At 42.6% G+C, this 14,692-nt stretch overlaps 1 protein-coding gene across 1 annotated transcript; it reads left to right on the top strand.

Annotated features, from left to right (window-relative positions):
- The first annotated feature begins 12,564 nt into the window (after positions 1 to 12,564).
- LOC108802649 (chemokine-like receptor 1) lies at positions 12,565 to 13,728 on the top strand. Its single transcript, XM_018574505.1, has one exon. It carries the CDS (start codon positions 12,565 to 12,567, stop codon positions 13,654 to 13,656), a length of 1,092 nt encoding a protein of 363 aa, XP_018430007.1. The 3' UTR covers positions 13,657 to 13,728.
- Positions 13,729 to 14,692: the final 964 nt, after the last annotated feature.

Here is a 14,692-nt window from a genome sequence, read left to right on the forward strand (position 1 = left end):
GAGTGCATGGAGGAGGCTTGGGACACAGAGGGACGCTGGAACTTGGGGAGCAAGGAGGTATCTGAAACACAGGGTACAGATAAGTCTTGAAAGGGCACATTCTCCTGGCTGTCTCCTCTCTCCTGCCTGTCTCTGCTTTCTTTCTCCTGGGTGGCTGTCCTCAATCTCTCTTCTGGCTATCTCTCCTCACTCTCTCCCCTGGCTGTCTCTCCTCACTCTCTCCCCTGGCTGTCTCTCCTCAATCTTTCTCCTGGCTGCCTCTCCTCTTTCTCCATAGGTGTCTCTCCTCCCTCCTGGCTGTCTCTCCTCTCTCTCCTTGCTGTCTCTCCTCTCTCTCTCTCCTGGCTGTCTCTCCTCTCTCTCTCTCTTGGCTGTCTCTCCTCTCTCTCTCTCTCCTGGCTGTCTCCCCTCTCTCTCTCTCCTGGCTATCTCTCCTTAATCTCTCTACTGGCTGTCTTCCCTCACTCTCTCTCCTGGCTGTCTCGCCTCACTCTCTCTCCTGGCTGTCTCTCTTTGCTCTCTCCTGGCTGTCTCTCCTCTCTCTGTCCTTGCTGTCTCTCCTCTCTTTCTCCTGGCTGTCTCTGCTTTCTCTGTCCTAGCTGTCTCTCCCTGCTTTCTCCCCTGGCTGTCTCTACTCATTCTCTCTCCTGGCTTTCTCTCCTCGCTCTCTCTCCTGGCTGCCTCTCCTCCCTCTCTCTCCTGGCTGTCTCTCCTTGCTCTCCTCTGGCTGTCTTTACTTTCTCTATCCTGTCTGCCACTCCTCGCTCTCTCCTCTGGCAGTCTCTCCTCACTCTCTACCCTGGCTGTCTCTCCTTGCTCTCCTCTGGCTGTCTCTTTCCTCTCTCTCTTGGCTGTGTCTCCTCACTCTTTCCTGTATTTTCTTTTTTAAAATTGCCATGCGGGTTTTGGGTTTCACTTGAAAAAGAAAAGGTTGCAGCCCTAATATACACAACATGGCCACCAATGACTCCAACTGATCCTACAAAGTTGTGAAGTCCCAGCAAATCCTCTCCTGTTATAACATCAGCACTGTAATAGGAATACATACTAGACTTGTTCTGGAAATGCAATGAAATAAAATCCCTTTTATCTAGTGAGTGCTGCCTTCCATCTGCCCGTCACTTCCAACATCTTCCTGGATTCCCAGTGTGCTTTGTGTTTCTTTCCCTGCAGCTTGGTGTGATGCAATCTCCATTTCTCAAGACTACATATCCCATCATGCACTGCTTCCAGCAAGCAATGATAATGTCACATTGTTCAGACGTTGAGTTGTAGTCCAGCCGGCAGATTCTATGAGACATAAGGAATTGCATATTCACAGGGCTGAGCGTAGTTGTGTCAGTGCATTGAAGAAGTCCATCCTATGGGCATCTTCAATAGGTTTACAACCTTCTAGAACGATATGATTATTTAGGAGTGGGATAAAAATGTATGGAAATTCAATATGGAAATACAGAATTATTTTCAGTTTATGACCACAGATACCATTTAAATACCCAACTGAACTTTCAGTTTAAATCAGCTAAATATATTTCTGGTGCATCAAACAAAAGGTATGGGAAGTCTTCTGGTTTGTTTTCTTTAGAAAGAAGCCTGAGCTTGGGTTGAAAAGCCTGTCCCCTGCCAGCACGCTGTAGAGAAGGACCCTTGCTCTCTGTATGGAAGCAGAGGTCTCTCTACCAGTGATGTCACATGGGGGGTGCGGGGAGTGCGGCCTGCACCTGGGTGACACCAAAATGACTGACAGTCATTTTGGTGTCACCCCCTCTGAAAACTCGGGCACTCGGTCATGGACCGAGAGCCTAACAGTTGCAGGAGAGAGGAGGGGACCCGGCCACATACCATATCCCGCTGGATGAACGTCCCCTCCTCTCTCTGCCGGTGTCCATCACTAAGATGGCCGCCTGCAGGTATCACAAAGATGATTGCGCATGCGTGATGACGTCACGACGGGGTGTCACCCGATATCCGCTGCTGGTGACACCCGGCCTCGGGACGCCCCTGCTCTCTACAGAGGTCTGGCACACCCTCTACTGAGTCAAACCAATCAGCAGGTGACGTGTTGGACCTTTGCAGAGTGCCCGCTGCTTCCATACAGAGTGTTTTCAGAAGGATAGGTCTGCTGTGGAAGCCACTATGCTTCCTCACGACAGGCTTTAAATGTCAGAAGGTCAATTTTGCTTCCTGTTATTATTTATACTTGTGGTCAGGTCAGCGAGTGGGTAATATATTGAAGGAAATATGTGCAGACGATCACTGCCAAATTCTAGTAAGAAATAATACAGCGCGGTGTAACCTAACACAGCATGTTAGTGAGCCAAAGCAGTTCAGATATTTTTTCAGCACATCCAGTTCCCCTGTGTACACAGCACACCATGAAATGTTCACTGCTGTATTTATTCACATTGTGCCTGAATGTAACCCAAAATAAGGTATTGGGGCCATTTAAAAGGCATTGGAAGTATGATGTGTTTTTCTTTAGCAGATTTCAATACTTTTTTGTGTCTGATATGGTATAAGTGCAGTCCTATGCATTGGTGGTCAATTTTACCGCAACGAAGGCGGGCTGTGGACCCAGTGCAGGAGATGGTTAGACACTGCAGACATATTGCAGGGGATGGTTAGAGACTGTGAACATGCTGCAGGAGATGGTTAGGGACTGTTGATATGCTGTAGGAGAAGATTAGAGTCTGTGTACATGCAACAGAAGATGATTATAGATTGAGGACATGCTGCAGGAGATGATCAGAGATTGTGGACATACTGCAGGAAATGATCCAACATTGTGGACATGCTGCAGGAGATAATCTGAAGCTGTGGACATGCTGGAGATGATCAGAGATTGTGGACATGCTGCTGGAGATGATCAGAGATTGTGGGGATGTTGCAGGACATGGTAAGAGTCTGTGGAGATGATGAATGTGGACATGCTGCAGGAGATGATCAGAAATTGTGGACATGCTCCAGGAGATGATCAGAGATTGGGGACATGCTCCAGGAGATGATCAGAGATTGGGGGCATGCTGTAGGAGATAATCAGAGATTGTGGGGATGTTGTAGGAGAGGGTTGGAGATTGTGGACATGTTGCAGGAGATGATCAAAGATTGTGGACATGCAGCAGGAGAGGGTTGGAGATTGTGGACATGTTGCAGGAAATGATCAGAGATTGGGGACATGTTGCAGGAGATGATGAATGTGGACATGCTGCAGGAGATGATCAGAGATTGTGGACATGCTGCAGGAGATGATCAGAAATTGTGGACATGCTCCAGGAGATGATCATAGATTGGGGACATGCTGCAGGAGATGATCAGAGATTGTGGACATGCTGCATGAGATGATCGGAGACTGTGGATATGCTGCAGGAGATGATCAGATATTTTAGATGTGCTACGGGAGAGGGTTGGAGATTGTGGACATGGTGCAGGAGATGATCAGAGATTGTGAACATGCTGCAGGAGGTGATCAGAGATTGTGGACATGTTGCAGGAGATAACCAGAGATTGTGGACATGTTGCAGGAGATAACCAGAGATTGTGGACATGTTGCAGGAGATAACCAGAGATTGTGGACATGTTGCAGGAGATAACCAGAGATTGTGGACATGCCGCAGGAGATTATCAGAGATTGGGGACATGCTCCAGGAGATGATTAGAGATTAGGGACATGCTGTAGGAGATAATCAGAGATTGTGGGGATGTTGCAGGAGAGGGTTATGGACTGTGGACATGCTACAGGAGATAATGATTGTGGACATGCTACAGGAGATGATAATGTGGTCATGCTGCAGGAGATGATACTTGTGGACATGCTGCAGGAGATGATAATTGTGGACATGTTGCAAGAGATGATCAGAAATTGTGGACATGCTGCAGGAGATGATGATTGTGGACATGCTGCAAGAGTGATTGGAGAAGGCTGACATGATGCAAAAGACAGATAAAGACCGAGGACTTTTTACACAAAGTTGCTATTGATCACTGTCATTGCAGTCTCTTTACAAATCAGTGCCCCACATTTGTGCTCCCTATGACCCCCTCCCTTAAAAAAAAACCTGACATCATATTTGCTATTGTTTTGGGCAAGATACATTATAAAAGAAATAAATACAATATAATAAAAGGGAAAATAACAAAGCGTAAGAGAAATAAACCGAGCCATTTAACTAGCAGACATCAGCTTAATTAATATTTTTCCTTCACTGGCCCTGGGCAGAGAAAACACTACTGACTGCTGGGGCCCGAGGGCTGCACAATAAGCACCAGAGGGTCACAAGCAGCCCTCGGGCCACATGTTGGGAATTATGGGGTTTCGTTATAAGTGGAGCCTGATGAGTCAACCATTATATTTATATACTCATAAGGATCTCCTGGCCATGATTCCTGACTCTGCTCTGGTCCACTTTGGAGTTTATGGGTCTTCCTGTCCACCTGATGTGTTCCAGAACCTCTTAGCATTAACAAAATACAAAAATACAACTGGGAGGTTAGGAGCCCCCTATAACGGCCACAGCTGGTATGCAAGCCTGGGAACTCAACCTAAAAGTCTCACCTATAGAGTCCTCGAGGGATAGAAGAGGATATCAGACAGTTTAACTCTCCAACAGTGTCAGTAGGGGGACTCACCCTTTAATTTATACGAACTTTGAAGTATCCTTTGCTCTGCTATATTGCTTTCATTACCTAAATATTATTTCATTGGTTGTAATCAGAATATTTTGGCATTGTATATATAACATCCAGTAAAGTAAAGGGAGTAAAGAATAAGGTCCCATGGGAACATCCCAACATAGCTCTTCTAGAAAACTCCCCATCATTATTCTTTTGGGCAGAGCAGCCACACTTTTCCTTTGTGGTTTCCAGCAGGGAAGGGGTTACAGCTGGAAGGGGCCGTGCAGCTGTGATTCACAAAGGCAGCCGCTTCTCCATATTCCAGCTGATTCTTTGTGCTGGAGCTCAAGATCCAGGAGGAATAGAGGAAGAAGAAAGAACATTCCTATACAGGTAGGAGAATGGCAAATCTATTTATTAAAAAAAAGTGAAACAATGTATGTCTGTGATGATTCTATAGCTGCTCTGATTGGTGCGTCTGTATACCTTATCAAAATTGTTTGTTGTCTAGAAAAAGTTCAGCAATATAAAAGTGACCAACCTGACACTTTGTAATGTATATATTGAATTATAAAAAACAAAGGTGCAAAGGACAAATCAGAATAAACACTTAAAAAAAAAAATTTGAAAACTTTCAGAACTTTGTTTTTGTTTGGGATAGAGTGTGGAAGGTTTAGACCCTTTGCTATGCTTTTATTGCTGTCTGTGCTCACCAGGAACATCCACCCCTCTATTGTGCTGGGTGGCCATTGTCACTGAGACAGAAAATAAGGGGAAATACAAACAGTTCGAGTTGCCAGCAGAGCAGAGGTACGTATCATCCAATCATCCAATGGGGACACCTATTCCAATGGCAGCTGTCTAAGGAGGGAATTCCCCTCACTTTGGTGATCTTTTCTATCATTTGCTGTCGCATTTGCAGGACAGGAAGTGAATGAAAATCTCCCCCGCCTTACACAGACAGCAAATAACTCTTCCATATTCTATGTACTCTGTACCCTTCCATACACATACCCCTCTTACCTACCTACCTACCTACTGCTGTACACTGTATAACCTTCCATACGCTATACACTCAAAACCCTTCCTTTCTACCTACCTATGTCCGTACACTGTGTAGCCTTCCATAGTCTATATACTCTATACCCTTCCATGCTTTATACATTCTTTACCCTTCCATCCTCTATACGCTCTATACCCTTCCATACTCTGTACACTCTATATCCTTCTATACTCTGTACACTTTATGCCATTTCTACCTGCCTACCTCTAAACACTCTATACCATTCCATAATCTATCAACTCTATACCCTTCCTACCTACTTACCTCTTTACACTTTATACCCTTCCATATTCTATACACTCTATACCCTTCCTACCTACTTACCTCTTTACACTTTATACCCTTCCATATTCTATACACTCTATACCCTTCCTACCTACTTACCTCTTTACACTTTATACCCTTCCATATTCTATACACTCTATACCCATCCTACCTACTTACCTCTTTACACTTTATACCCTTCCATATTCTATACACTCTATACCCTTCCTACCTACTTACCTCTTTACACTTTATACCCTTCCATATTCTATACACTCTATACCCATCCGTACTCTATACACTCTATACCCTTCTATACTCAATATAATCTATTCCCATCCATACTTTATATCCTCTTCCAACCCTCCTCTATACACTCTATACCATTCCTACCTACCAACATAAATTCTGTACCCTTATTTATACCTGTCTGTTCTCTGTACACTCCATATCTTTCCATACTCCATAAAAACATAAACGTTTTGGCTATAGATATACTTTTAAAGTAGAATTAAACTCTCCTTTTTATTGCATATATACATTGCTAGCCAGCAGTAGATATATGCAAAAAATTTTTTTTTTAAAAGTTACCAAAAAGATAAAAACTTACCTGTGTCTTCGGACCTGTGTCCCGTCCGAAGATCTGAAGCTTCTCGAGTGGACGTGCAGGAGGATGAGAACGGGCACATGCGCAGTAGAGATCTTCGGTGGGGAGAAGAGTATAGACACAGTGGAGGTGAATGCACGCAGCCGGGAGCGTGCAGGTCGGACAGACACCTTGGATCCCAAGGAGTCTGCGCTGGTTCAGAGACCAGCACCAGCGTTAGAGATATTGCTGAATACAAGTGGAAGGAAGAAGATGATCGGATCAAGAGGCATCATTTAAGGTAAGTCCTTAAAGCAGCATGGTGGGGGGGGGGGGGATGGGGGGAAGAATTGTGACTTGACAAAGCTATGAGACAGGTTGCTAAATTTAAACTTGTTCGCGCTGGAAGAGGCGATTGAGGGGGGACAGGATTTTGAAGTACAAAATGTTTAGTAGAAATGGCAACATCAGCAATAAACGTTTTATTGTAAACTCCCTAACAAGGACTAGAGGCCACCACCTAAAATTGGTGGAGAAAAGATTTAACCACAAAGGGCGTAGGGCATTCTTTTCAGTTAGAGCGGTTACATTGTGGAACTCTGCCACAAGCAGTGGTATCAGCAGAGAATATTGAAACATTCAAAAATCATTTACGGTAGATACCTTCCTCAGAGACCATAACATACAGGGGTACAGGTACTCTTAAAAACTAGACCACACAGGGACTCATGTACACACACACATGCACAAACACACACGCACAAATGTTGAACTTGATGGACCTGTGTCTTTATTCAACCTCACATACTATGTAACTATGCAATTATGTAATGTCACTTTAAAGACAACCTGTGAGGATAGATACTGTATACCAGACTCCTTATTGATGACTTTTTTTTATAAAGGTACAAGCTCCAAATGTTGATGATTGCTTTGTTACCTCATCAGTGGCTGACCTGGATCAAGCATGCAGTCAATGAAGTGTAATACATCTATAGTCCTAATCTGAAAGCTTCCACTGGGTCAGTGACTCACAAAGCCAGGAGTAGGCACCCTTGGCACTTCAGCTGTGTGAAAATTTCAAACCTCATAATGCTTGCCTCCAGGAGTCATGCCTGTGGCTGTCACCATCTTGCCATGCGTTATAGGAATTGTAGATTCACCATAGCTGGAATGCCAAGGTTGCCCACTCCTTCAATAAAGCAATTTTTATAAATGACAACTCCCAAACAAAGGCATCTCCATTTTTCCAACCTCAAATGTTACCCTTAAAAACCTGAGACTCATTTGTTATTGTTACTTGCAGCCCTTATGCCATCCACCAAATATCTTGCCATAAACCCTGCCAAAGCTATAGAACACCCTCGCAGAGCAGCAATACTGATTTGTTGTTGTTGTGGGCAAGATGGCATTATGACCAGCAAAGTGTGTGTTGCCTTGCTAAGCTCTTGGGAATGACAAAAGGAGATAGGCTGCTCTGCTTGAGTGGTTTGTTTAGCATGAAAAGCCATATTCTTCAAGATGAAAAGTTTGTCTTGTAATTCTCAAGAGATTTAAAGCCCAACTAAAACCAAAGGCAGCCCTTTTGGTGCACATAAGGGTGAAGTTTTCCAGTGTGTGTCTGCACCCAAAGGGCTGCCTCTACCCCTGATGAATGGGGATTAGCCCCTTTAACATTTTGGATTTTTCTCGTGACTTCTTGTTGTGTGCAGTAAAGATTTAATGGATTTGTATTATACCCTGGACAAATCATTTCCAACGCTCTTTATCTAGCTAATGTAGATCTCTAACCCTAACTGGATGATGTTTAGTATGCTAAAGGACTGTGCATTACAAATCACATTTTTTTCTACTGGTTACACCTTTATTTTAGCATATTAGTGCTGCTTATCTCTTCTATACTGTTTCACCCACTTCCTGCCCACATGTGCTCGTTCTAGCATTAGCTGTACATCATTGCTCAGGAACAACTTCTAATAGTGACAGTGGTGGACACAGCCTGCATAACGTGTGATGGCACAGCCACCTATAATCTTTACCAGGAGTGCATGTGATGGGGTGACTGGGGCACAACTGGGAGACAATTGTTACCCGCATAACAAAAAATTGCCTAAACAAGGACTTTCATGGCGGGATCACCAGGTCAGATTGCAGATTGGAAAACTTTTCAAATTGGTTTACAATATTAAAGCTTATACGATGAGATGTTAGTATTAGGGTTTACTCTAAGGACAAGTGCATTCTGTACATTGTACGGATGTGATACGTTTTGTGCACAATTACATGTTCATTGGTAATTTGGTAAATATTAGGGATGCACTGATACTAGTATCGATATCGGTGCCGATGCCGAGTATTTGGACGAGTACTCATACTCGCCCAAATGCTCCGATGCCTAACCCGATACGTCTGGAATCAGGAAGGGGGGCAGTCATTACAAGCTGCCCGGCTTCCTGATTGGCCGGGAAGCCGTCTCCCTTGTCACTTGTGACTAATGACTCACTGCACAGCTTCCTGATTGGTCGAGAAGCTGGCCAATCAGGAAGACAGATTAATGCTCCCTGGTCATCTCATGACGAGGGAGCATGGAGCCGACTTCCTAGCCAATCAGAAATCTGGGCGCCGCATCATTACACAGCGCCTGGCTTCCTGTTTGGCCAGAAAGCTGGCTCCATGCTTTCTTGTCACCTAGTGACGAGAAGCATGGGGACGGCTTCCCTGCTAATCAGGAAGCCGGGTGGCGAGTCTTTACACGCAGCCTGGCTTCCTTAATTGGACTTCCGGTATCGGAAAATAAAATATTGGTACTCGTACTCGATATCGAAATACTGGTATTGGTGCTTCCCTAGAAAAAATACTGGTGGGCTATATACACTATATATTCATGGAGAAAGCAGCAAAAACCAATCACCTTCATCAGGGTATGACAGATTGTATTAAGAGATGAGCAAACTCATGAAAGCTTAAATGTGGAATTTCTGAACCAGAAGTCCAATTAAAATTAATAGAAACTGAAACAGGCTCTAAAAAAATGTGTATTACAGAGCAGCAGATGATGCAAAATTGAGTAGAATGGTTCAGGAATCTCCAGGCAGCCCTATCTGATTAAATCAATAATAGATGAAAAAATAGCCTGAGCTACTTCCTTTAAAAATTCTACCAGGGAGACTAAGATGAGAATTGCCACCTAACCTGGTGGCAATTACATTCAAGCTAAGTGCCCAGGCATTAACAGAAGCATATATAAGGCAGCGACAGCCTTTGGAGCAGCATTCTCCCAGAAGGCTTTTGGTAATCTGCACTGCCAAAAATAAATTGAAATTCGGAATGAATAAAATTTATTACTAATCCTAAATCATCTGAATTTCAGGATGAACTCTGATTGTGATTCTGGTGTCCCAAAGTGTTGGTGTTAAACTAAATGGAATCCACCTAAAATCTGTCAGACTGACCACACGTTCGGAGTTTGCCTAGGAACAACATTTATTTCATTTTCCGAGACAGAAAAAGAGGAAATGGAATCTGCTCTTTAAATTTTAACAAGTTAAAAACAAAAGGTTTAATATTTTTCAAAAACTGTAAAATACATTTGCGTTGTGCTTGATGATGTGTGGTTAGATGTGAATGAAGAGGGGGTAACTGGGATTAAATAACTCTCTCCTTTACTGTCTGGTACAGAAAATATGCTCCTTCCTGTCACTAGATACCAACAATCAGGGGAAAATATGCATTTCATTTTTCAGCTATGGAGAAAATTCCTGCAGATTTGGCACCATCAAAGTCCAATGAGCTTACAATGTAAAAAACATTTTTTTGCAGTCATGAATGTGGGATCCCTCCCAAACATCCACAAGGGGGTATCTGTATTGCAGCATACAATAAAATAGGAAGGAACATGCTTTTTTTATAAAACACATGCAACCTCTTAAAGAATCATGAAATATATTTATATCTAACATTTTGTAAATTTTCAATCGGGTTGGAAAGATAACCTCTCTCCGGTTTTGACTGAGTCTGTGTCCAGCTCCAACCAGTTGCTGAGGAGCACTGTGTTTCAACACTCCACTGGTCAAAATACCACATATTCTTAATCCAGTCCAGTTCATATGCATTGTTTGCCATCCTCAAGCCCTGGCGAGGGGGGGATTTCTGGGCCCCAAAATTGTGTTGGCACAGGTATAAAGTCTAATATCAGATCTCACATTGAAATAAATTTGTGTCTGGGCTATTGACTTGTGGCATAGTGCTTTAGTCTCAGATCCATTGGGTTTGATTTACTAACCTTATAAACACACCACGAACATGTATACACCTCTGTAGTGTGTTCCCTCCCAGCATGATCTATGGGTGGAATCTAGACACCTTTGTAGTGTGTACACACCCAGCAGGTGTGTTGTGCAAAGCCCTGCATGAATTGCAAGGTGATGTTGTGTAAATTAGCTCTATGTTGTGTTGCTTGCGTTGATGAATGCAGGAATGTAAATGCATGAGCTAACCATTTTTGTCTAAACTGTGAAGCAGCATTATATATGCATCATGTGCATGATTTTTCCATATATGGCATTAGTGGAAATATGCTTTTAGAAACTTTTTGGTTGATAAATACGTTTTGCTGTGTGAAAATCACACGCACCTGGTTAGTAAATCACCCCCATTGAGTCATATATAAACCAAGGAATGTTGGAAATCCTTTGGTGTGTAGAAGCTGCTAGCCCAGAATCCAGATACCCTGCCCAAACACCCCTGCAACACTATAAGATAGTAATACCAATCAGATAATCCTAGGGTTCCAGTGATAATTATCCATTCCCCCAAGTAGGGATGCACCGAAATTTTGGCCACGGAAACATTTCTGCCGAAAATGGTACAAAACACAGATAGTACCAAAAAAACAGCCGAAATCACAGTGCATTCCTAGCTTCTCCCCTCCCCGCTGGGCACCAGCTTCAAGCTTCGGACTGGGTCCCTTCCGATCACCACTGCTCTCACACGCTTGTGTCGGCAGAGGCAGCGGGGATTGGAGGAGACACAGAGTCGATCCAGCTGCCAGCACCCAATGGGGATGATTAAGCTGTGAGGAGGCCGAACGGGGCAATGCAGGTGGAGGAGAACTGTCAGGATGTCCACTGTTTGTAAATAACTGAGGTCAGTGATTACTATGTCCCCAGTTATGAATGATCAGGAAGTGCTCTACATCACTACCTGTTCATTCATGATTCTGGACATAGTAAATATGGAAGCCAGCCTTGGAGTCCTATGGTTTGGGGCCCACACAGGTCTGACTACAGAGACACAGCAGTCAGCACTGATAACGGTAAGCAGGAAGACAGTCGCAAACAAATTCCACTTTATGGATGAACAGGAAACAGCTCAGTAGAGAGGCTTCCTGTTCATTCATGACTGGGTTGATAATATATATTTACTATCTCCAGATTGTGAATGAACAAGAAGCCTTGGTACTGAGAGCTTCCTGTTCATTAAATGCTGAGGCTGCAGAAAAAGAGATTGAGGACTCTGTATCCTCAATCTCTTTTTCCATTTTAAAATGGAAATATCATGGGTCTGTTTAGACTCCCTGATATTTCCCTAAAGCTCCAGACAATAAAGTAAAAAATACATTTAAAAAAATAAAATAAAAAAAGATAAAATAATTTAACACATTTTAAAAAGGTAGGGAAAAAAATATTTTAGGTTTCTGTTTCAGCCTGACAAATTTTGACATTTCAGATTTGGTTTTGGTCTAAAAATTGTGTTTCATTGCATCCCTACCCTCAAGCAATAAAAAGCCAGCAGGGGTTCTATTCCTTCCCACTCTTCCAAAACAAAACATACACTTTAACATAAAAAATATATATCTGAAGTTAGGTCCTCTTACAAAAAAAGTAGTTTCCCGCTTAAGTAAATGCTTCAAATTTAGCTCAGTTATTAATTTTCCTGAATTTTCAGTGTGATCCGTATTCTAAGTTATGTAGAGATCTATATTCTCTCCTTTCTGAACAAATAATTGACATTACATGTTTGTCTTTCAGAACTGGCTAACATGGAAACCTCAACTTTAGAATCATTCTCCCCAGACCCCCTGGCCTTACAGGCTGAAGAGGAAGAAGATTTGACAGCAGAGGATATACCTTTAGAACTTGAGAAAACACTCCGTTATCTGTCCATCATCATATACAGCATAGCTTTTCTTCTGGGAACCACTGGAAATGGTTTGGTGATATGGATTGCTGGTTTTAAGATGAAAAGAACAGTCAATACAGTTTGGTTTTTGAACCTTGCCATCGCTGATTTCATTTTTACGTTCTTTTTACCACTGAGCATCACCTACACTGCTCTGGGTTTCAACTGGCCATTTGGAACTCTACTGTGCAAGCTGAACAGCACCATTGCTTTCTTAAATTTGTTTGCGAGTGTCTTCCTGCTTACCGTTATCAGTGCTGACCGCTGTGTCTCTGTAGTCAGACCTGTGTGGGCCCAAAACCATAGGACTCCAAGGCTGGCTTCTGCCATTGCCCTTTCTGTATGGTTGGCAGCTTTTATCCTCTGTTCGCCCTACTTGGCTTTTCGGGATACTGTACGAGACGATGACAACAATGTCACACACTGCTACAACAACTACGCCTTCTCAAATGACTTCGATGACTTGGAGGTGGTAGCGTTGAGGTCCATGAGACACCAAGTAATGATATCTGTACGGTTTCTTTTTGGGTTCTTGCTCCCCTTCGGACTTATTGTAGTTTTCTATTCTTTGATGGCTTTGAAGTTGAGAAGAAGCCATCTTTCATGGTCCAGCCGGCCATTTAAGGTTATGGCGTTTGTTGTGGCGGCTTTCTTCATCTGTTGGTTCCCGTATCACATTCTTTCTGTACTGGAAGTTGTTATGCACCACTGGGACAATAAAGGATTAAAAACAGCTGTTCTCATTGGAAGTCCACTGGCTACCAGTCTGGCTTTCTTTAACAGTTGCTTAAACCCATTTCTCTATGTGTTCCTGGGCAGGGACTTTAAAGAATCCTTGAGAAGGTCTATCCTTTCAGCTTTCGAAACTGCATTTAGTGAAGAGCAAGGGAAAAACGCCTACAGCTTAGGAACTCCTCGGTCACTTTGTGACCAAGAGTCTCAATTTACCTGACTGAACCTGGACACAACTGGTAGAAATTAGTCATGGCAGATTAATTATATTTTAGGAGCACGATTTGTTGGGTAAGCTGCAGACAAGACTTTCTAAGAATCGTATAATTGTGGAGATCTTACCTCATTATCTTACATTCTGAAGACCCGTAGTTCATCGGAAATCTGTGGACTTTCCATGCTTCATCTTTGAGCCTGTTACAAGATGTTTATCTAGGTACAACCTACAAAACTGTCTTTATTTTCAAGAGATAAAGAAAGTTGGAAACTTCTGGAATATTAGCATTGTTTTCTATGTAAGCTGTATACAAGCATTTTTGATAAGTTTGATGCAAGCAACTTTTGACTAGTTAGTCTTTTTATTGATGTTCATGAACCAAGTAAAAGGAACCCTGTCCTTCCCTTCATGAACATCTCGTAAACCCACATTAATACTTCTCTACAAATGCTTGGGTTGTGGTTAGGGTATCACTATAGTTCAAAAAGTTCTGGTAACCCATGGTAACCAATACTGCTTCTATCAGCCACTCTTACTTTGGATTTGCTGCAACAATAACTAAGCCTACACAAATGACTTTAAATATTTGGGTATGGTTGCACTGAGGTCCATGAGACATCAAATAATGATACTGTATGGTTTCTTTGGGATCTCTGAGACTCATGTAAAGAGCCAACATTTTTATTTACTGAATTCAGCATTCTGGTATGTCTTGGCCTTTCATCTAAAGACGTTTAAATTTAAAATGTAAATATTCAATTGCAGTTTGCATGGCAGTGGTGCTAAGAAACAGGCAACTGTAAGCCAAGCAGTCATGAAAAACTGGGTTGCATTTATTCTACTTAAGAGCAAAGTTGAGATTCCACCTTAGAAACCACTCTGAACAACTGCAGAGAGTAAGTAAATTCACTATACTATGCCATAAAGCTTACTCAGTTTATGTTCAACTCCAGCCATACAATAATTAACATAAGGATCTTTTTTAATGCTTTACATAGATGTCCCTTATGTTCAAAGGGGAAATTATAATGATTTTGAA

This window comes from Nanorana parkeri, unplaced genomic scaffold (assembly GCF_000935625.1).
Source record: "Nanorana parkeri isolate BGI_ZX_2015 unplaced genomic scaffold, ASM93562v1 scaffold3008, whole genome shotgun sequence".
NCBI classification, from domain to species: domain Eukaryota; kingdom Metazoa; phylum Chordata; class Amphibia; order Anura; family Dicroglossidae; genus Nanorana; species Nanorana parkeri.

Excerpts from the sequence above, each read along its gene's own strand:
- LOC108802649 (XM_018574505.1), top strand. The coding sequence starts at position 12,565 with ATGGAAACCTCAACTTTAGAATCATTCTCCCCAGACCCCCTGGCCTTA.